This window comes from Lynx canadensis, chromosome F1 (assembly GCF_007474595.2).
Source record: "Lynx canadensis isolate LIC74 chromosome F1, mLynCan4.pri.v2, whole genome shotgun sequence".
Classification (NCBI taxonomy): Eukaryota; Metazoa; Chordata; class Mammalia; order Carnivora; family Felidae; genus Lynx; species Lynx canadensis.
In genome coordinates this window covers 13,785,519-13,809,002 of record NC_044319.2, presented here as the reverse complement: position 1 = coordinate 13,809,002, position 23,484 = coordinate 13,785,519, and the positions used below count along the sequence as shown (strand labels likewise).

Here is a 23,484-nt window from a genome sequence, read left to right as displayed (position 1 = left end):
AAGGAGGTATAATCCACCAATAGACTAATTGCTTGTAAAATAAACTTTATGTATAGACTTAAAATTATAAAATACAGAGTCTCAATCCACCACTGAGACTTGTAACTGTAACTGTTGTTGGTTGATTACTACTATGATTTATTGTAAAAATAGGGTATTGAATCAGAATTGAACAAAATTGGCTGTTTAAATAGAGACCTCCTTTTGAATAGTTACCAGATGGTGAAATTTGATAACTGGTTCTAATAATCTGTAAATTACTTTTTAAACCTTTATTTAAAGTTTTATTCCACTTGCCCATTCCACTTTTTTTAGTAACAGGTTTATTGAGATAAAATTCATATGCCATACAATTCACTCTTTTAAAGTGTGTACAACTCAATGGTTTTTAGTATATTTGCAGAATTATGCAACTATCACTGCAGTCAATTTTAGGACATTTTCATTATTCCAGAAAGAAACCCTGTACCTTTTAGCAGTCATCCCCCATCTCTTCATCCCCTCAACCTTGCAACCACCAATCTATAGATTTGTCTACTCTGGACATTTTATATAAATGGAATCATGCAATATGTTGTCTTTTGTAATTGGCATTTTGGACTTAAATCATAATGTTTTTGAAGTTCATCCATATTGTAGCATAGATCAGTATGCCATTCCTTTTTATTGCTGAATAATATTCCGTTATATGGATATATCACATCTGTTCATCACTTGACGGACATTTGAGTTTTTTTTTATTTATTTTTATTTATTTATTTTTTTAATTTTTTTTTTTTTCAACGTTTATTTATTTTTGGGACAGAGAAAGACAGAGCATGAACGGGGGAGGGGCAGAGAGAGAGGGAGACACAGAATCGGAAACAGGCTCCAGGCTCTGAGCCATCAGCCCAGAGCCCGACGCGGGGCTCGAACTCACGGACCGCGAGATCGTGACCTGGCTGAAGTCGGACGTTTAACCGACTGTGCCACCCAGGCGCCCCTTGAGTTTTTTTTTTTAATATTAAGGACTTCTTGCATACTGCTTTTGACTCTTGGCTATTTGATTATTAAGAATAGCAGTGTTATAAACATTCATGTACAGGTTTTTGTGTGAACATGTTTTCAGTTCTCTTGTGTGAATACCTAGGAGTGGAATTGTTGGGTATTATAGTAACTCTCTATTCACCCTTTTGAAGATTGCCCAATTGTTTTCCAGAGTGGCTGCACAATTTTTACATTCCTACCAGCAGTATATGTGGATTCCAATTTCTCTGCATTTCTTCTACCAACCAGTTTCTCCTCACCACCAATTTTTCCTCCTAACACTTGCTATTATTATCTGCCTAGTGGGTGTAAAGCGTTATCTCATTGTGTCCTGTTCTCTTTTTTTGATAGTGTCTCACTAGCCCTTGTGTTTGTTCAATGAATGGGTGTAAAGACATTGATTTTCATGTGTGTTTCTTACAGTACAACTATAATAAATATATTTTATCATTAGTGTCATTATCTTTTAAGGCACATGAACTGTTTCATAAATATAGTGACTGTTAAACTTACTAGCTAGAATAGCATTCAAGAAATATTTGTTGGAGGAATTAATTAATGCATCTCCCTGACTGTTACTGACTTTGAACATCTTTTCATGTGATCATTGGCCATTTCTTCTTCTGTCTGGAATTGCCTATCTCTCTCCATTGACTATTTTTCTCCCTTGCCGTCTTTTTCTTATTGTTTTCTCAGAGCTCTTGATATAATACAGATGTCAGACCTTTTCTGAAAGTATGTTGCAGATTTTTTTGCCCAATCTGTTACTTGCCAGTTAACTTTGTTTATGATAGTTTTTCATGTTTAACATTTTTATGTTATCCATTAATCTTTTTCTCTTAAACTTCTGGAGTTGTGTGTTGCTTAGGAATAATTCAGCCATCTTAAGAGTTAAATACTTATTTCATATATATTCGGTTTTTGTGATTTCGTAAATAAATGCATTTTCCTTTAAGTGCTGCTATGACCCATAACCTACAGATTTTGTTCTCTAGTGTTCCTGGTGTCACTTATTTCTAAATAGTCTGTTAAATTTCCATTACATTTTAATGTGTTAATTAGAAGAGTGTTTTAAAGTTGTATTGTTACTTTTTTTTTAAGTTTCTTTACTTATTTTTGAGAGAGACAGAGAGCATGAGTGAGGTAGATAGAGAGGGAAAGAGAATTCCAAGCAGGCTCTGTGTTCAAACACATGAACTGTGAGATCATGACCTGAGCCTAGATCAAGAGTCGGACACTTGATCGACTGAGCCACCCAGGTGCCCCTTTTGTTACCTGTTTTAATTTCCACTGCATTATGCCTGGAGAATGTGACCTATGTAATTTCTAGTTTTGGGAATTTATTAAAATTCTTTTGTGGCACATCTATTTCTTGGATATTTGAAATTAAAATTTGCTAAATATAAAGTTCTAGATTATTGTTTGTCTTCTTAGTTTCTCTATCTCTGAAGGGTATGTTAAATCTTCCCTATGATTTTGAATGTATCCATTTCTTTCTTTATAATTTGAGCAGCTTTTGCTTTATATCTTTTGCAACTATGTTGTTATATATAAACATTCATTGCTGTTAAATCTTTTTGGTGGACTATGCATTTTATCATTATAAAATCTTAAATTTGATTGTTTAATGCTTTTGTCTTAAATTTGTCATTGTATTAATATTGCTAACTCTAACATTCTTTTTGTTAGAATTTGCTGATAATTTTTTCCCACCTCTTCTTTTCTTCCTTTATTTGATAATTTGTTTTAGGTGAATTTTTTGTAAACAGATATTGGCTGGAATTTTTGAACTCCAATCACATGTAGTTCTTTTTTTTAATAGGAGCATATCGTAGACTCTAAGTCTAAAGTTCTCTTTTGTCTAGCAAAAGAGCGAACGCAGGATTAAAACGAGAGATGGCTAATGTCCGGGAAAAAGGCAAGAGCCCCGAATAAGGGTCCTTGCCCCATATTTATTCAGATCAGAAGGCTTGCAAACGTGATGGGTGTGTATAAAGAGACAAAGAAACTAGGAACATTAACTTGTGGGTGTGAGGGGGAAAGAGGGATTTTGAGGATACACAGTGTTTGGGGTTTGGCTCAATATAAAATAAATTCCAGGTGCCGGGCAGATGGGTAGATGGTTGTTAACAGCAGACAGGAGGCGCTGTGCCTGTTTATCTTTGCCAGCCTAGGAGATGAGACAGGTAGGGGGAATAACCTCAGGGTTAATAAGCCACCTTGGGCTGCTTTGCCTGCAGTGCAGTGGTCCAAAGTCCAATTCACCAATTTACCTGCCCTGGCCCTATTCTATGAAAGCAGCTTTCTGCTGTAGTACTAAACTTGGGGTGCTTTCACCCTGAATACCTAATCTTGTTATTCCTATGTATTGGGCACCTTTGCGCTGATTCTATTTCAGGCCTTTGCCTCTCTCTATATATTTGTGGGGGTTCAGCACCCCTCCCTATTTTGGGGTGCCTTTGCACCTCCCTATTCTTGGAGTGCCAATCTGGTTATCCAAACTCAGGTGTGAGCATTTTATGACTTTGTGTTTCTTTGTGCCTCCTTAACCCATTGGTGTAGGCCCAGGGAATTCCTAAGCTTATCCCCCACGGGAGCATTCATACCATTCACATTTGTTACAACAACTAACGTATTTGGGCTTTTTCTGTGCTAGCCAGTCCCTCTGATGCCAGTGAATGCCCTTCCCCCTGATCTTTGGTTGGCCCTTTGTTATCATTTGGATCTCTGCTTAAGTTTCACTTCTTGAGAGTGATTTTCCATGACAACCTAATCTCATTTAGTCACCCTGTCACTTTCTATCCTATCTCTGTTTCAGTTCTCTGCGTAGCATTTTTTTTTTTTTAAACATTTATTTTACTTTTAGAGAGACAGACAAGAGTATGAGCAGGGTAGAGGCAGAGACGGGGAGACACAGAATCTGAAGCAGGCTCCAGGCTCTGAGCTGTCTGCACAGAGTCTGATGTGGGGCTCGAACCCATGAACCATGAGATCGTGACCTGAGCTGAAGTCAGACACTTAACCGATTGAGCCACCCAGGCACCCCTCTGCATAGCATTTGTTACCATCGAATATTTTTCTGTGAGAGCTCAGACTTTGTCTTGTTCAAAGCTGTCTTGATACCTAGAACAGTGCCTGACACATAGAAGATGCTCAGATGCTCAGACATATTTATTAAAAAAAGTATTGAATGCATCCTATTTTCATTTTTTCTCTCTGTGATATGTTATATATCATTATGCATAGATCATTATATTTCATATATTTTTCCTCTTTTCCCTGACTTCTTTGGCAGATTGATTGTTTTTCCTCATCTCCTCGGCCTCAGTATCACTAGGCAGTTTAAAAGTATCCTTCCTTTCTCCCTTTGTATCTCTCTCTTTTTTGTTATTAACTTCATATTTTAACAGTGATGTTTAAATCTGTTTTCTCTGTCAACATACCAAACACCACGTCCCTTCCATTGTTTTACTTCCTCATTCTGGCCCACTTTCCCTGCCTCCACTTGTCTCCCCAGCAGGTGCGACTGTTATGTTACTTACTTGCTTCACTCTTCTCCCAGCTTCTAGGTTTTGTTAGAATGGTTTGGGGCTCTTTTAAAGTTTCTCCTTATATTATACCTTTTCTTTTTCCGTAGCTATAAGTAGTTCACAATCACATTACCGTATTTATTCAAAACTGACCACACATTTTATTAGGTTCATTGATTTTATTGACCTCTGTCTTAGAATCTTTGCTCTGATTTAATTGGGTTTTGTTATTGTTTGGGCTGGTGCAATTCCTTGAGTAATTTTCTCAGAAAAGGCAATAGGTGGTGTATTTGTTTCCTATTGCTGTTGTAACAAATTACCACAAACTCAAAACAACACAAATCTATTATCTTCTAGTTCTGGTGACCAGGAGTCCAAAGTGGGTCTTCCTGGGCTAAAATCAAGGCTCTGGCCAGGCTGTGTTCCTTCTGGAAGCTGTAAGGGAGGGTCTGTTTCCTTCTCTTTGCCAGCTTCTAGAAGCTTCCCATCATCTTTGGCTCATGCTCCTTCCACTGTCTTTAAAGCCAGCAGTATAACATCTTCTATTCTGTCTCTCTCCCCACTCGTCTGTCCCTCTTTCCTCTCTCTCCCTCCCTCTCTCTCTGGCACTTCTGCCTCCCTCTTTTAAGAACTCTTGGGATTATGTAGGGCCCACGTGAATAATCCTTATTGATCTTCCCACCTCAAGACCTGTAACTCAGTCGCACCTGCAGAGGCCCTCTTAGCATGTGAGGAAACAGTCACGGTTTCCGGTTTCTGTCTTGGGGAGCTGTTATTCTGTGTAGAAGCTGTGTACTATTGAAGTTCTTCTATGCGGGGAAGTCTGGTTGCTGCTCTTCATTACGCTCCTTTTGGAACTTTATATCTTCCCCTTTTGGGGAGAGGGTGAGATCATCTTCATTTTAAGGAAAATAGTTGCATCTTATAGAGTAAAAGTATAAAGTGGTTTTTGTTTGGAAGTTCACATATGTGTCGAAGGTTATTTGTGAACTGTGAAGGCAGTAGGTGGACTGTGCCGATTCTTAAACCCTTGTGTCTCAGCTCCAAACCTATCCTCTGTACCCTTCTGTCTGATGCTAGAGTTGGACTCAGCAACTGCACTTCTCCTTTGCCGCATGGCTTCCTATTAGGTTCTGCCAGTGGAGAGAGACTGGAAGGCGGGGAAGGAGACGGGACTTAATGTCTTCCTGACTGCCTACAGTTCCTCAGTTCCCTGCTGGTTTCAGTGACCTTTCTACCGTGTTGTCAGTGATAGGATTCCGGTATTGTAAGCATTTTCTTCGGAAAGTTGGCAAATGTGGTTCTTTCAGCTTGCGATAAAGCACATGTAACCACTCTTCCCTCTGTCTGGAAGCTTAGAGTTAAGAAATTTCACCAGAATAGAACTCCTTTCATTACTCCTCCCTGACAGTTTGCAAGACGTCTGAATCTGAAAACTCACGTCTTTTTTTTTTTCCCCCTCTTTTTTTGACAGAGAAATCTTTTGGAAGATGATTCAGATGAAGAAGAAGACTTTTTTCTGTAAGTTTTTTTTTTAAATAGCTTTATTGGAGTATAATTAACATGCAGTAAAATGCATATAGAGTATATAATATGAGTTTTGGTGCATGTACTATGCGCCTGTGAAATTATCACCAAAATCAAGTAATGAACGTGACCGTCCCCTCTGAAATTTCCTCATACCCTTTGTAATCTATCACTCTCCCAATCCCCAGGCAACCACTGGTCTACTTTCTATCACTGTAGTTTGTGTTTTCTAGAATTTTTTAAATGGTATCCCACAGTATGCCTTTTTTTTCCTGGTATCATTCCCTTTGCATAATTATTTTGAGATTTATCCACGCTATCCCATGTATCGATAGTTTATTTCTGAGAAGTATTCTATTGTGTGAATATACTGTAGTTCATTCATCCATTCACTTATTGATGGATATTTGTGGTGTTTATAAGTTTTAGCTATTGTGAATAAAGCTACTGTAAACGTCTATGTGCAAGTTTTTGTGTGGATTGATGCTTTCAGTTCTCTTGGGAAAATACTTAGGAGTTAGTCGAGTGGCCGGTATATATTTACAGCTGTTTTCCAAAGTGATGCACCATTTTATATTCCCACCAGCATCGTATAAGAGTTCTAGTTGCTCTAAATCCTCGTCAGTACTATATATGGTCAGTTTTTAAATTTTAGTCATTCTTGCAGATGTGTAGTGGTATCTCACTATCGTTTCAATTTGCATTTCCCTAATGACAAGTTATGTTGGACCTCTTTTTTGTATGTTTGTCATCCCCATATCTTGGATTAAGTACATGTTAAAGTCTTTTGTCCAGGTCTAAATTTGTCTTTTTATGTAGTTGTTTATGTATTCGGGATACAAGTTCTTTGTCAGATGTGTTTTATAGACATTTACTTTTCATCTGGTGACTTAATCTTTTCATTTTCATGACAGTATCTTTTGTGTTGATTTTGATGAAATCAATTTATTACATTTTTCTTTTATTGTTTTTGCTTATTTAAGAGATCTTTGCCAAACCCACGTTTACTAAGATTTTCTCCTATGTTTTCTTCTTCTTTATTTTAATTTTTTTAAAGTTTGTTTTGAGAGAGAGAGTATGCATGAAAATGGGAGGGACAAAGAGAGAAGGAGAGAGAGAATCCGAAGCAGGCTCCGTGCTGTCAGCACAGAGTCCAGTGCAGGGCTTGATCCCACCAGCCATGAGATTGAGACCTGAGCCAAAACCAAGAGTCGGATGCTTAACTGACTGAGCCACCCAGGCATCCCCTCCTATGTTTTCTTCTAGAAATTTTCTAGTTTTGGCTTTCACATTTAGCTCTGTAATCTGTTTCAAGTAAATTTTTATGTATGGTTGAGGTAAGGGTGAAGGATAATTATTATTTTTTTATTTTTATTTTTTTTGGCATATGGCTATCCATCCAGCTGATGAAAAGATTATCCTTTTCCCATTGAATTGCCTTGATACTTTGTCAGTTAATTGATCTGATCAGTCATCTACAGTTATAATTAGAAAGGGCTGTCATCATATAGGCCTAAGTTGTATTTGCAAAGGCAGGAAGGAGGACATATGTGGCAGGAGTTTTCTCTAGAGATTGGTGTAGGCAGATGTGCCCCCTCCCCCCCAAACATTGGCCTCCCTCTTTGTTATAATTTTGTAAGATTTTTGTAGAGGCTTTTCCCCTACATAAAAACATTTTATAAAAATAATTGACAGCCATGAAGCAGTGAACAACATAGGAAACAAATCCATTAATAGGAAATAGTATCATTTTGGCAAGGTCAGATGATGTGGGAAGATACCTCCTACATGTGACAAGATTTCCCAAGAGTCACAAAGCTAATTGCCACAGTGGCAAATATGGTAAAAAGCCTTAGACCTAGAGCACTAGCTACCCGTCAGAAAGGACCTCGCATTGAAAAGGCCTTGTATTGAAAAGGTTACATAAATGATCCTCTCAAGGTCAGCGAGATACCTTGTGAGAAACACTAATTCTTCAGACCTGCTACGTACCCCTGGAAGTCCACTCCCAATAATGTACCTTTTGCAGAGGGCCTGACAAGCAGCTAGCACACTTGCTCAAAATACAGCTTCCACACACTGTGGGTCTGTTTGGGTGTTGAAGAGGAGACAAACCAAATAAATTTTTAAAAAAGAAATCAAAATCCAGGTTTATCACCCAGCAGTTTATCAACACCCAGCAATATTCTCAAGAGCCAAAAGATGGAGCAACCTAAATGTCCATCAGCGGGTGAATGGATAAGCAAAGTGCGGTGTATGGATATAGTAGAATATTAGTCTTTTTTTTTTTTTTTAATTTTTTTTTTCAACGTTTATTTATTTTTGGGACAGAGAGAGACAGAGCATGAACGGGGGAGGGGCAGAGAGAGAGGGAGACACAGAATCGGAAACAGTCTCCAGGCTCTGAGCCATCAGCCCAGAGCCTGATGCGGGGCTCGAACTCACGGACCGCGAGATCGTGACCTGGCTGAAGTCGGACGCTTAACCGACTGCGCCACCCAGGCGCCCCAAGAATATTAGTCTTAAAAAGGAAGGAAGTTCTGGGGTGCCTGGGTGGCTCAGTCAGTTAATTGTCTGACTTGATTTTGGTTTGGGTCATGATCTCACGTTTCTTGAGATCGAGTCCCACATCAGGCTCTGTGCACTCTGCACAGAGCCTGCGGAGTGCACAGAGCCTGCGTGGGATTCTCTCTCTCCCCCTCTCTCTGCCCCTCCCCTGCTCGCTCTCTCGCTCTCTCTCTCTCTCTCTCACACACACACACACACACACACACACATACTCTCTCTTTCTCTCTCTCTTTCTCTTTCTCTTTCTCTCTCTTTCCAAATATTAAAAAAAAAGGGGGGGGGGTAGGAAATTCTGACATATGTTTACAACATGGATGAATCTCCAAGAACCTATGCTAAGTGAAAGAAGCTGTTCACAAAAGGATAAATTTTATATGATTCCACTTATATGAACTACCTAGAGTAGACAAATTCATGGAGACACAAAGCAGGATGGAGATTGCCAGGGGCTAGGAGGAGGAGGAGTGGGGAGTTAGTGATTAATTGGTAGAGATCTTTTTCTTTTCTTTTTTGTAATTTTTTTTTTCTAAGTAAGCGCTATGCCTAACATGGGGCTCAAACTCACAACCCTGAGATCAAGAGTCGTATGCTCCACCAACTGAGCCAGTCTCCCCAATTCTATTTTTTTTTAAGTTTTATAATTTATACCTTATTCTCAATCATCAGAGGAATGCTAATTACTCAAAATGGATTATCCACAAGTTTTTATTTCCCCAATATTAAAATGGATTGGTTGACGGGGCGCCTGGGTGGCGCAGTCGGTTAAGCGTCCGACTTCAGCCAGGTCACGATCTCGCGGTCCGGGAGTTCGAGCCCCGCGTCGGGCTCTGGGCTGATGGCTCAGAGCCTGGAGCCTGCTTCCGATTCTGTGTCTCCCTCTCTCTCTGCCCCTCCCCCGTTCATGCTCTGTCTCTCTCTGTCCCAAAAATAAATAAACGTTGAAAAAAAATTAAAAAAAAAAAAAAATGGATTGGTTGAAATGATACAACACTTGACTAACAAATAACAGTTTGAGAAATGTTGGTATTTTCATAGACCTGAATTTCCCGTTAGCTTTGTTGATAAATTTAAGATGAGCAACAAAAAAGAATGTTTTGAATGGATTTTTTTCTGTATCCATTTTTGATAATCAGCATTTATTATAACCTAATTCAAAGGTGAATTTACTTTTTCTGTCTATAACTGATCAGAAAGCTATTCATAGTCACTGGCACTCTTGTTACGATGTTTCAGAGTTTAGTGATTACAACAACCTGTGTGTAACTTAAGGTTATATAAACTCTATTTTCTCTGAAAGTTTTAACATTCAGAAGAATGAGGTTAGTTGTGGCCAGTGAAGTGCAGATGTGATTACACATCACGTTCCAGCAATACCAGTTATGTGTGGTTCCTTGGGGTAAATTACTGGTCCGTGTTTAGAATTAAGCCTGATTGTATGTGTTTTCTATTTTTTATTTTAATGCTCTCATTAATATGTGCTTGGTATTTTGTTTTCAGAAGGGGACCATCTGGACCAAGATTTGGACCTAGAAATGATAAAATTAAGCAGTAAGTTCCTGAGATACTCATTTGTTTAAGTGATTTTATCGTATTTCTGTGTGGACCCAGGGTTGGCAAACTACAGCCTAGGAGCCAAATCTGGTTACTGCCTGTTTTTCTAAATAAAGTTTTATCGGAACACAGCCATGCCTATTCTCTTATTGCCAGTGGCTGCTTTCAAACTACCATGGCAGATTTGAGTAGCTGTGACAAAGACCTTATGGCCCACAGAATCTAAAGTACCTATTGTCTGTCTGGCCCTTTACAGAAAAAACTTTGCTGAGCCCAGATGTAGACTGACTATAATACAGGATTGTAAAAATCCAGTAACTTTCTATTTTCACAAAGCTACCTCTGAATCATAGAATCTGGTGCCTGTTTGTTGGTTTTCTTAACTTGATTACTTTTATGTCAGATGCATTTATTTAGCATAATCTCAAGGTCAGTTTTGGTTTAAATCTGTGCTTGAGTCCCATTTTCAGAATAATAGATGTAATATCATAGGTTTGGTTTTTGAAAGTGCAGTTGTTTTTTATATCCCTCCAGAATGTTGTCATATCTATTACTTATTCTAATACATATATTGATCTAAGTTTTATGGGTAACTAATTTTCCGTTTAAACCTTTATATATGTTGGTGGTGGTGGGTGATGGGTAATGCGGTAGTAAATGTATCTAATGTTAGAAGGATCTGAGTCCTGACAAGAAGGGAGACAGAATGGGCAGAGCAGTGAAACAGCTTTGGAAACAGACTAAGTTTTGAATACTAACTATGGACAGTAAACTAAATGGATTCAGGATCTCAGGAGGGATAGCCACTGCTCTAGTTCAGGCTATAGGTGGCACATAGTGGGAAGGGTGCTGTGATAGGAAATCAAGTTACTGTTAAGATACTTGGGCTTTAGTCAGGTAGCCGTTGGTATGAAGAAAAAAATATCCGTAGTTCACCTAATCCTAGCTAATGGATTCTGAAATCAGAACCAAGGTTCCAACAAACTGAGTTCTGGACAGGACGTTTTCATTTTCTCTTACTGTCTGACAGATTGCCCTGAACTTAACAGTCTAAAACAATACGTATTTATCATCTCACGTTTTCCATGGGTCAGGAGTTCAGTCACTGCTTAGGTGGGCTGTCTGCACAGGGTCTCACAAGCCTGAAATCAAGGTTTTGCCAGGGCTGTGATCCATTTAGTGACTGAGCTCAGGTAGTATTGACAGAATTCTTTTCCTTGCAGTTGGAGAACCCATGATACTTGCTCCTTCAAGGCCAGCAGAAGAGTCTGCTGCTCCAAGTCTCTGTTGGCCAGTAAAGATACAAAGGACTGCTTCGATTCAGGCAGTCCATAACGTGTAGGCAGTAAAAGGAAGAATTGCTAGACTCTCTGGGTTCTCGGACACACCAAAAATGATGATTCCAAAACAAAAGGGGCCGCATGGCTGTAATAGGAGTTGTAGGGTACCCTGTTACAGAGGAGCCAGTTCTGCACTGTAGCTCGGCGGTTTTATAGTCGGCAGATACGCCCTGCAGAAAGCCTCATACATCATCAGAACCTGGGAGGTGGTAAGAAATTGTCTGTGGACAGTCTTCTAGGGAGATGAGTGGGAGATGGCTTCATTCATCTTCTCATGTCCTGGGAGGGTTACAAAACATTCAGGGTCATCAGGATGCCATGGCAGAGCTGTTCCTCTACACTGAGCCAGAGTGACTTCTGTTCCACCCACATAGTTCTCATACCTAAGCTGCTCTAAGAGAAGAGGACTCCACTGATGACACACTTGTTTTTTGTCCTGCCCATATGCTTGCTTTTCTCTCTGATACCCTTCTGCAGAGTGAGCCTAGTACTGAGTATGGCCTATTGAGTCTTCTGAATATGATTTTCCAGCCGAACCCCAAACCACTGCTGGTTGTACCAAATGGGCATTGCAAACAAAGCATATGTCTATGTGAACAAGTGCCAGGCACACACACATGAAAATGTATATGTACATATTGATTAGCACAATATCTTTGGTGATCACAGAATTTTAGAAAAGTAAGGAATTGTTGAGTAAGTATAATTGTTCTCTAGAGCTAAAATCTTGCCAGACTTAAAAGGTGGTCAGTCATCTAAACCTTGTGGGCACAGACTCATGGATGCTTATTTAACCAGGGCATGACTCCGTGTGTGTGCCCAGAATGCCCCAAGATGGCAGAGCACAATCTGCCACACAGCTTGCCCATAGACAGATACCTGGCATTAGTTGAGTAACCAAAATTGTTAGCGCTGTTAGCGCTGGTGAGTTCTTTAAGCTGTTACCACCATGTAGTTTATAACATTTTAATACAGGGTGTTTCTTGACCTCATGGATCAGCAACATTATTACTTTGTTTGAATTCGATTGGCATGTTGCCACCAGATTATTTTCACAAAAAAATATTCAAGTGTTTGAGGGAAGATTTTTTTCTGGTTAGATTTACAGTAATCACGTGCCTGTATAAAATGTATGATTCTCTTTGGAATGTTTTCTTTGCTTTTAAGTTAAATAATAGCTTTATAAATGCAACTCTAATGGATTACAGTCATTCTCTGTTCTGGGTAGGGAATTTCCTAACTATAGTCTTGGTCCAATCAGTTTAACTTTATAAAAAGGCCCCCAAGGAATGTTCCATGATGTAACAGCAATATAGTTGCAGAAATACAGCATAACTTTAAACCTTCTTTTGTCAACAGTACCTTAAAAAGCCACAAGATGGGGGTGTTAACTGTAAAAATAAATATTTTCTTTATAAAATAAGGGAAAAGTGTTTGTTGCTGAGCACTTTTCTCTTCTTAATGGAAGAACACTGACAGTAAGCACAGGCTAAGGGTTAGGCATTGTGCTAAGCGTTTAAACACTATTACATCTAATTCTCACACGTGAGAGACGATCATGTGGGAAAATATGAGGCTCCAAGAGGTTTGTGACAGACTCCACAACACCGCAGCTTCCCTGTTGATGATTAGAATAGGGACGTTTCAGGAATACAAGTTGTGTCAGACTCTAAGGATGACTTAAGTCAACGTTGAAATACCTTTTCCTTTCTGCATGTTTTATCCTTTCCTGGGTATGTTCTCTCTTGTGTCCTTTCTTCTACCATCCGACTCTCCTTTAACTGGAAATGATATAAATCTCCACACCCTCCTATACAAACTTGCTTTTCCTTTGAGTTCTTAATTTTTTCTTTCAGTTAATGCTCATCATCTATGGACGCTCAGTTGCTCAAATTATAAATCTAGAAGTCCTGCACCCTTTTCTTGCCCCAGCTTCTTCACCAATGTCCAGTGAATCACTTGATACTTGAAATATCCCCTCCTCTTACCTAGAACTTTCCCACCATCAACCACTTTCATTACTCTGCCCAATTCATACTTCTCCCCTCAAAACTCAGTACCAGGATCTCGACGCCACCTCTCTCTGATCCAGGCTGAATTCATCTAGGCTGCATGACTGGTACCATGGGCTTCCTTCCATTGTGGCACTTAACACATGGTAGTATAATCGTGGATACCAGTTTTCCCCAGTAGACTGTAATCTTTCTAAAGACTGGACTTAAAACCTTCACATTGGTGTCCTCAATAAATAGTATCATAATAATTCCTTAATAAATGTTTTTTGAATGAATGAGATATTTCATTCAGATCCGAAAATATTTGTTGAATGCCTACTGGGCGCATTTCACATGACCTAGGAAATAAAAGGACAAGTGGGACAGTCTCTGCTTTGAAGGCATTTGAAGTGTAATGATGAGGATAGGATCAACATAAAATACAAATAGAACCCAGTACTGTAACTGCTGTGAAAATGTAAAAGGTAATTGCAAAATATGTTATTGCTTGTTTTTAAAAAATTACCCTTTATATTAAAACAAATAGATAATTTTCTCTTCTATGGAAGTTGTGTTCTGGGCATGAGAACATCTTAAAATACAGAAACCCAATTGTGAGATTGTCCATTATTAAATAAGGGTTTTATAGTAGCTGGATTGAGTGTTATACCAGTGGATGGTGAACTTTATTTTGCTTTAGAATCGTGTAGTGTATTAAATGTCTGTAGGAGCCATCATCTGATCATGTGTAGGGCTGCAGCACATGTTGTCCATTCCTACCCTGCAGAACCGCCTTACTTTAGGCTATTGTCATCTCCTGCAAATGTTGAAAATAGCTACCTGGGTATTTCAAAACTAGTCGTTGATGAACAATAGCTGTGTTTCTGTTACAGTTGTCACAGTGAAATGGAGACCTCCAGGGGCGCCTGGGTGGCTCAGTCGGTTGAGCGTCCAAGTTTGGCTAAGGTCATGACCTCACAGTTCGTGAGTTAGAGCCCGACCTCAGGCTCTGTGCTGACAGCTCAGAGCCTGGAGCCTGCTTCGGATTCTGTGTCTCCCTGTCTCTCTGCCCCTCCCCCACTCATGTGCGCCCTTGCTCGCTCTCTCTCTCTCTCTCTCTGTCAAATATAAAAACATTTAAAAAAAAATGAAGACCTCCAGGTATACTGCCTCATTATATCTTCCTCAGGTAACCGGGTATGCTTTTGCAGGATTTATACTCAAATTGTTTGCTTATTCAACAAATGTTCATTGAATGGGTACTCTGCTCCGAGCACCGTGGCTGGTACTAGGGCTGCAAAAGTGAACAAGATAGGCACGTTTTCTGCATTCATCGAGCTTAGTGGGGGAAAGGCAGAAAATCGGTATGTACTTTCACTTAGTGTTAAATGCTCTAAATGGAGAAGTGGGATGGGGACCGGCTGTGTCACAGCTCTAAGAGTTAATGCAGTACGCTCCTTGCACATTTGAACTTAAGTTCCATGAGAGCCAGAATTGTCTGCTTTCTTCAGTACTGTCTTCCCAGTGCCTGAAACAATACGTAGTGGGCTCTCATTAATTATTGGATATATTAATTAGTTGCTTAAGTATTTGTGCTATTGTTCTTAGATAGGGTGAACATCTTTAGCTCTTTGTTTAGATGGTTAGGAATTGCAACAAGACATCTTAGGGATCCAGGGACTTGTTAGATCTTTTTGGGCAGAAGAGAGTTCTGCTTGTCCCAGCTTGGATCTGCTTCAGTCTAATATTCAGTAGAATCTGAGGCACAGAACTCTGGGGAGCTGTGGTGAACCCTGAGTCTGAGTGTGGATAGTCAGTGGGTATACCGTAAGAAGGAAGGACTGTCATCACACATAGCAATTGCTACTTGAATCTGAGACTACTTCTGAACCCACCTATGTCTAATGGGGCCTCCATTTTGATTTTAAAGCAAACTTTTTGAAGATACAGCTCTGTGATAGGGAAGAGATAGAACTCTTTTTTAAAAATTACACATCCATGCCTTACTCCTGACTCAATGGGTTAGTTTGAGGGGTAGTGTGGAATAGAGGACAGAGACAAGAGGTGTATTGTGAGTTTTTTTTAAAAACCTTACAATTGTGACATTGTGAAATTGTGATAATTGACACAGTTCTTTCTTCCCCAACTGGAAACAACAATTGCATATCCTTATATATGCCATATATATATATATATATATATATATATATATATATGTATATACACACACACATACACACTATATAGTGTATGTACCTAGTATATATAAAGAGATATATAATCCAATGCATTTTAAACATATTTTGAGTTGTAAGAACCATGAGTTCATTTTATTTCTCCTTTTAAATATTTCACTGGTATGACAATTTTAAGAAGTAATTTAAGGTAATTTTTGTGTAACAGAACAGAGGAAAACTAAACACTGTAAGTTACTTAATGCTTCTGTGTTTATGTCCTTGAAGCTACTCTTGAGTGAGAGCAGGCAGCTGAGAACCAGTGAAGATGAATCCTGACACGGGGCTCGATCTCCCGACCGAGACCATGACCTGAGCCGAGAAATCAAGAGTCGGATGGATGCTCAACCGACTGAGCCATCCAGACACCCCAAAGATTAAATCTTTATTAGACAGTCTGAAATTTGGTTAGAACAGGCCCTCATCACCTGACATAAAGGAGGAAATTATATTTTCATTTTGAAAAACAGCAAAACAATTTTTCCTTTCTGCTCTCGGCCACTTCAAAACCTTTCCAGGTGTGCCAGTGTCTTAAACCCTGTTTGTTTATGAGAAAACTGACGAGCAGTGAATGGTTATAGCCCCTGATTATCAGTGTACATTTCCGTTTTGGAAACTGAATATTTTCATAAGCTGATAACATCCTAGGCAAACTCCTTTGTTAGCCTTAGTGTATAAACACAGCAGAAGTACGTTATAGCTGTGTCTGTGATGCCCCAGTAGCCTGTTGAAAAGCAGATTAAACTGGATTAGAGTCAAGCTATTTGACTAAATTCTAAAATTACTGGACATTCTGGCAGTACATTTAATTTGCAGGAACAGGGCTAAAAAACAAACCATCTTTAAGTTAAATATTACTTTTACTTATCTTTAATTGCCTGGGTATTCAAGCCCACAAATGGAAGGACATTGCTATATAACCTTAAATGTTTTGAGTTGAATAATTGTCTGAGAACTTGCTATTTTCTATCATGGAAGTTTTCTAATGAAAGTTTCAGCAATTATAAAATTCTTAAAAGAAAAAATAATTTTTAAACCTTTCTTTTAAACTAGTGTTCAGAATCAGGTGGATGAAGTTATTGATGTCATGCAAGAAAATATTACAAAGGTAATTGAAAGAGGGGAGAGACTAGATGAACTACAGGACAAATCAGGTACAGCTACTTCATATATTTCTTGATATTGTTAATCTGTGTTTTGATAGTTTTTTTCTCCTCACATTCCTCTAGCCAAAGTTTAGGAATCTTGATTTAGGACAATGATATTTGGTCCTTAAGTTTGTGATTTTAGTACTTTAATTTTAGCTCCCTTTATTTGAATCATCTTACTGCATTATTTGTTTGGTTGAAGATGGAAATTTTTTAAATTTATTGTTGAATAGAGTAGAAATTTTTTTGCCTTATTATGTTGATATGCTTTGTGTTTCTCATACTCTCAGGGAGGAAGTCTAATCACTTATTTTCAACACTTATGTCAAATTTAATCTGATGTTTTTATCTTCTGCTTTTTCTGGCGACTTAGCAACATTTCTTTACTGACAAACGTTAGTCTCTCTTGTAACAGTTGCTGTCACATGTTAGGTATTCAAATATTGTTTCAATGATGAATAGCTAAATACCTGATTAATCCTGGACAGACTTGTCTAACCAAAAAACTTAACCACTTTTAAAATTCATTGTTTTCCTTCAAAGTCAGTCTCTTTTTGTATCTTCTAAGAATCTAACCTTCTCCACATGTAGATTTTTTTTCTATAGGTGTATCAAGTACTTGAATTTTTAAAGAGTATTTTCTTACCAGAACTCGTATGTTTATGTGAAAACATTGAGGGCCCTGGGAAGACTTCTCTTAATCTTACTGTAAAAATGGGCTGAGCAAACTGACCTGTACTTTTGTGCACTTTTTGTGCTCTTTCTTTTCTCCCAACACGGATTGCCAGTTTGTGGGTGGAGGAGAGGGAGGATGTTGTTTTCGTGCTTAAAAGGGAATGCATTTGCAGAAGTAGAAATTAATATTTTCTTGTCTTTGTGTGACTAGATAAAAGAATCCTGTTATGTCGTTTAATCCTTCTCTCCATCCTCTATGTGATATAGAAAGCTTATCGGATAATGCAACTGCTTTTAGCAACAGATCGAAACAACTTCGAAGGCAAATGTGGTGGCGTGGATGCAGAGTAAGTCAGAAGCTATTGGATAATTGGCCCAGCATCTCAGGTGGTCTTCGAAGAATATAGGGCCTCTAGATTTGAAGCTCTCGGGGGAGGGCAGGGACCACCGCTGCCTTGCTTCTTCTATCTCCTGAACTTGGGATGTGCTGGGAGTCAGTAAATATTTGTTGAATAATTGATAGCTTTGGGGACAGGAATACCTAAAGGAATCAAGCAGTTCCCAAAGGGATGTTTCCATGGATTTCGTCACAGAAAGTAACCCACATTTTATTAATGATTTAGCTTCTTGCGGACTTATTACCTTATAAGAAATATACATTTTTCATCTGATTTATTATTAGTACCTTTTTGGAGCCACTTCTAGCATTATATAGAAATATTTAAAAGATGGAGTGGAAGCTAGAGAAAAAGAATTTTCTGTTGAGAAAAATAAAAGTAGTTTATATGTCAGAATCCATTATGACAAATGGGGCTTAAAAAAAAATCTATCCTTTATTATTCCAGAGAAATAAGGAATAAAAGAGAAATGTTTAACAAGGGGAAAAAAAATGAAAGTACATATTAATATATTCTTAACAAAAATTTTATAGGAATGAATTTGTCTCTTAAATATGGCTGCTAATCATTGAACAGAAAATGCTTAAGATTTTATAGTGAATTTCATGTCACGCGAGCAGTTTTCTTTTTCCTCCCAATTCCACGCGTCATTTTTGGCTTTGTTGAAAATCTTAGACATAAACTCATTGTTTTTAATCTCTCACTTTCAAGTTTAGTGATAACTTTCTAAACTTGGCTTTGCCATATGCTAAGAATTTCTTCCCAGGGTTGTTGTGGAGTTACTTATTTTTGTCTACCTGTTAGGTCATCTTACTTTCACAAATAGAACTGAGGAAGGGAACATGTTTCATTGTTCCCCTTGTCTGGAATTTTAATTTTGTTGTCAATTAGTATCCTTTGAAGAATAAATTTTCCATTTTCTTTTAAGTTTTCCCATTTTTATGGAAATTCTCTGTTCTATAACCTGGTTTGGAAGAGCAAAGGGTCCACGAGCCACTCACTTTCCCCATACGTACACAGGACCCATTTGTGTAGCCACAGAAAGATGATCGTAATGTGCATTGGGACTAGCTTTTTTTAGCCATATCTAAATATCTAAATTGTGGTTTTGTACTTACTGGATTTCAGATCAGAAGATCAGAGGAACAGTATGCTTTTAAGGAGAAAAATGAAATTATATTTTTAAATTCTATTTCTGAATGGTCCCTGTGTCACTGCCATTTTCTCGATTAACTTTAGGAAAGGCTGAGAAAAGGGATATGGGGACAGAGCACAGATCAGAGGTTGCCAATGGCTCAGGGCAGGGAGGTGGATACTGACTATAACTGGGTATGAGGGAATTTTGGAGTGGTGGAAATACCTTATGTTTGACTGGTGGTGGTGGCTGACAACTATATCTTTGTCAAAACCCATCAGAATGAACTTTAAAGGGTGAATTTTATTCTAGAGAAAGTGTATTTCAATAAATCTGACTTTAAAAATAAGTGAACAAAATTAGTCCAACAGGTGGGGAGGGAGAATTTCTACATCTTTTGGTTATCATAATGTTAATAGGCACCTGGTGTCCAAATTGCAGAGCTTCCATGGCTTCTCTTGGTCACTCTGCTTTTCTCATAAATGTAATGCTACTAAAATGTTACCAGAAACATGTTTCAGGAACATGACAATAGCTACTTCTTGTTGCTATTTCTGATACTCCTAATGTTTCATGTGTTTATAGTAGCTGGGCATCTTTTTTTTTTTTTTATTAATGAACCATCTTTAATCAACTATCTGAGAAAGTTTGATGAAAACAAGACTTTCATTTGAATTCATCAGGAAAATCAAACCAATTTATAGCTTATGCATGTTAGGATTAAATGAGGAATGTGACCATTTTATAGAGAAGTGACCTGAAAATATTAAGCAGCTGACTGTGGACCAATCTTAAGAGGTTTCTGCTCTTGCTAATGAATTTGGATGTAAATTAAAAATAAAAATTTTCTGCTCTCAACTGAGAAACTGGCACACAGAGTGCCCTTAGGCAAGCCATTTATTAAATGAGGTTATTCATGAAGAATTGAAATTATATTCCTCAGAATGGAAACAAAAAATGCCAAGAAGAGAGTAAGGGAACAAAGACCAACAGAATTCTCATATACTTTGAGTATAAGTGTCATAAAAAATGCTGCTTTGTATATAGTGAATCAGTTGTATTAAATGCCTTTGTTATTCACCATATCCTGACACTTTTGAACAGAGTTGCTAAAATTTCATACTTTTCCTGGTCTCTGTTAGAAAGAAGCATGAGAAATCATAGACAAATGTTCAGGCTCTTGAGGGCTTTGATTGTTAACTGTTTGCTGTACAGTAAGTACACCTTGGACAAAATCCAGTCAAGCAAAACGCTTGAATTTGGGAACTCTGATTATTTACAAAAAGATGCAAATAGCCAGCAAGTTCACATGAGAAAAAATGTGAAAAGCTTTCAAGGATTGAGCCTGTTCATTGATGAGTTAGTATCATAAATAGCACTACAGATAATCTTGACTTTATTAACCAGTCAAACATTAATATCTATCTTATGCCTTTTTGTGTGTTGTAGATAAAAGCCATCATGGCTTTGGTTGCTGTTACCCTTTTGCTAGTGATTATCAGTAAGTATTTACTGGACTAGTAATTTTGTGGGGGGCATTATTTGTTTTAGAGTTCATTTTAATTTCCCTTTTAACTTATTTTCAGTTGACCCAGTATGACTAATGTCAGGCTTGAGTAATGACTTCTGACCCAAGTCAGGACCTCTTAACCTAGGATCTGTAGCTCTGACAATGTTTGTAAATTGTATGTAAAGTTTTGCATTTTGGCATATGTACATTTTTATGGGAGAGAATCTATATCTTTTATCAGATTCTCAAAGAGAACTTTCTACCCCCCACCCCCACCCACAAATACAGGGCTAAGCTCTTTGTTTGAGGCCAGATATGGCTACTCTTACACCCATTTTCTATTACTAACTTTAGGTATGGAAGCTTGTATTTTGTACTATGTTTGGAAGACAAATCCAGATAAATTTTCACCATATGATAGTTTTTTGTTTTGTTGCTTTTTGTTTTCAGGCGTTTAAGCATTAGTCTTCTCCTTTCCTTTGTATTCTTATTAAAGTCGGGTCATTTTTATTATCTCTTTTTCTCCAAAGCCTCTTTACCTATGTTTACAGGGATTTTTATGAAGATTTAGAAAGGGTCTCACAATAACCACTTGAAAAATTCCATGGTGGTACCCTTTTTAAACAGAACAGTTTGTCCCAAAGAAATATTGCTGATCCTCGTTATTCGTGGATTCTGTGTTTGGGAATTCACCCACTGGGTGACACTGATTGGTAAACCAGAAATCAGTATTGAGGTGCTTTCCCAGTCATTGGCAGCCGTGTTGAGAGCAGAGAAAAATTTGAGGCTTCTGACATGCACGTTCCCAGCTGATGTCCAGTGAGGCCATGGTCTGCCTTTCTAGTTTCAGCTCATAAAATAAGTATTTAGTGCCACATTTCTCACATTTTTGTGCATCTTGTTGATTTCACTGTTCAAAGTGGCCCCCAAGTGTAGTGCCGAAGTGCTGTCCAGCCTCAGGAAGGCTGTGATGTACCCTATAGAAAATACATGTGTTAGATAAGCTTCATTTAGGCATGAGTCATATAGTGCTGTTGGCCAGGAGCTTAATGTTAATGAATCAACAATATATATTAAAAGGTACAGAAAACACAAGGTTATATATTGATTGGTTGACAGAAATGTAACCAGGAGCTTGCAAGAATTTAACCCTGCATGTTCCCTACCAACAACGATTCAGTCAGTATTCACTGATTCGATGTTTGTGGTGACTTTATAGAACGTAACTACTGTAGATACCAAGAATGGACCATATATTTATGGTGGATAATTTGGAAAATATGGAATAAAACATTAGTAAAACTCAACTGTAATCTTACTACACAGATAGCTACTGTTAATATATTAAACATGCTTTTCAAAAATATCCTATATAGTTTTTTATAAAGTGGATAATATTTATAATATTTAAGTTAGCAGCTGTATGCTATGGTAATACTGCCATAATCTGTTTGATCAAAATGCCAATATTAGGGGTACCTGGCTGGCTTAGTTGGTAGAGCATATGACTCTTAGTCTTGGGGTTGTAAGTGTGAGCCCCACATTGGGTGTGGAGATTACTTAAAAATAAAATCATTTAAAAAAAAATGCCAGGGGTGCCAGTTCGGTTAAGCATCCGACTCTTGATTTCGGCTGAGGTCATGATCTCAGGGTCGGGAGATCAAGCCTCTCAAATAAAATAATAAATAAATAAATAAATTTTTTAATGGCCAATGTTAGACATTTACTTTGTTTTATGATGTTTTTGCTTATTTATTCTCATTTGTTACCTTTCATCTCAGATCATCTCGAGTTTCTTCTTCATTGCCTATTTCCAGAAGTGGACACAGCTACATTTAGGAGCACTATTGTTAACATAGCATGTGAATCTGATTTTGATATGTTCCTTTCCCATTTCTTTCTTTTGCAGTTCTTATAGTCATGAAATACCGTACTTGATTTGGTGACAGAGATCTTCATTACGCAAGATCTGGGACAACAATAATAAAAGATTGCTGCATAATTTAAATGAAACCCATGTATATAACTTTCAAAACTTCTTTTTCAAGAAACTAAGAGGCAAGTATCACTTCAAATTGGAGCATTGAGAATGTCCAGTTATCTTCTTCCCTTCTAACAAAATGTGTCTTTAAAAATTATGTTTAAGGCAAAGATAGCCAGCCTCTATTTTGCCATATTCCAAGGATCTAATTTGAAACCGGATACTTGCCAGTTTATTGTTTGTATACATAATTAAACAGTGATGACGATACTGCAGACTGTTAGTAGAAGGACCTGCATTATCGCATCGACCTGGGGTCAGACCGGGAGTCCAGAAAGAAGCCCATGGAGAGCACCAGATCATTGTGCTAAGACACGCACCGTCGTTCCATCGGTATTTGCAAGATTCTTCACACGTTACAGTTGCTTTGCGAGCAATTTCCACGTTTATGGGCGTAACAAAAGCTAAATGTTGTAAATGTTGCTGCCTTCGGCTATAACTAAAACATTCCAGTAAACCTATTTTTGACTGTATAAGGGAATGTGTAGTAATTTTTTGGCATTTGGATTATGGAACTGGAAAATTTAAACATATGGAAAAGCATAGTATGGCACCATAAAACTGGAGATAATAAAATTCTTGGAGAACATCACTGGAGTGTTTGAACATGAATAGCATGGTTCAGTCTGTTTCCAGTTAGCCTGCAATAAGGAGGGACAATCCTGATGTGAGTAAATGAAATCCACAGGTAACTTATTCCTTAATTTTGTTTTCTTTGATAGCTTCCCTCTTTAGTCCTTCTGCCAGAAGTGCTAAAAGTAGCAAAATCGTCTTAGAATTTGCTACTTTTGCATTCCTGATCATCCC

At 38.0% G+C, this 23,484-nt stretch overlaps 1 protein-coding gene across 2 annotated transcripts in view; it reads left to right on the top strand.

Moving 5' to 3' along the window:
* Positions 1-23,269, top strand: part of VAMP4 (vesicle associated membrane protein 4) — a 48,262-nt gene extending 24,993 nt beyond the window's left edge. For both annotated transcript variants that reach the window (XM_030302037.2, XM_030302035.2), the window contains 6 exons: positions 6,031-6,077; positions 10,149-10,199; positions 16,824-16,924; positions 17,861-17,940; positions 20,576-20,627; positions 22,546-23,269. In XM_030302037.2, the coding sequence (XP_030157897.1) occupies positions 6,031-6,077; positions 10,149-10,199; positions 16,824-16,924; positions 17,861-17,940; positions 20,576-20,627; positions 22,546-22,574 (360 nt within the window). In that variant the 3' untranslated portion in view covers positions 22,575-23,269. The remainder of the gene's footprint in view (positions 1-6,030; positions 6,078-10,148; positions 10,200-16,823; positions 16,925-17,860; positions 17,941-20,575; positions 20,628-22,545) is intronic.
* Positions 23,270-23,484: the final 215 nt, after the last annotated feature.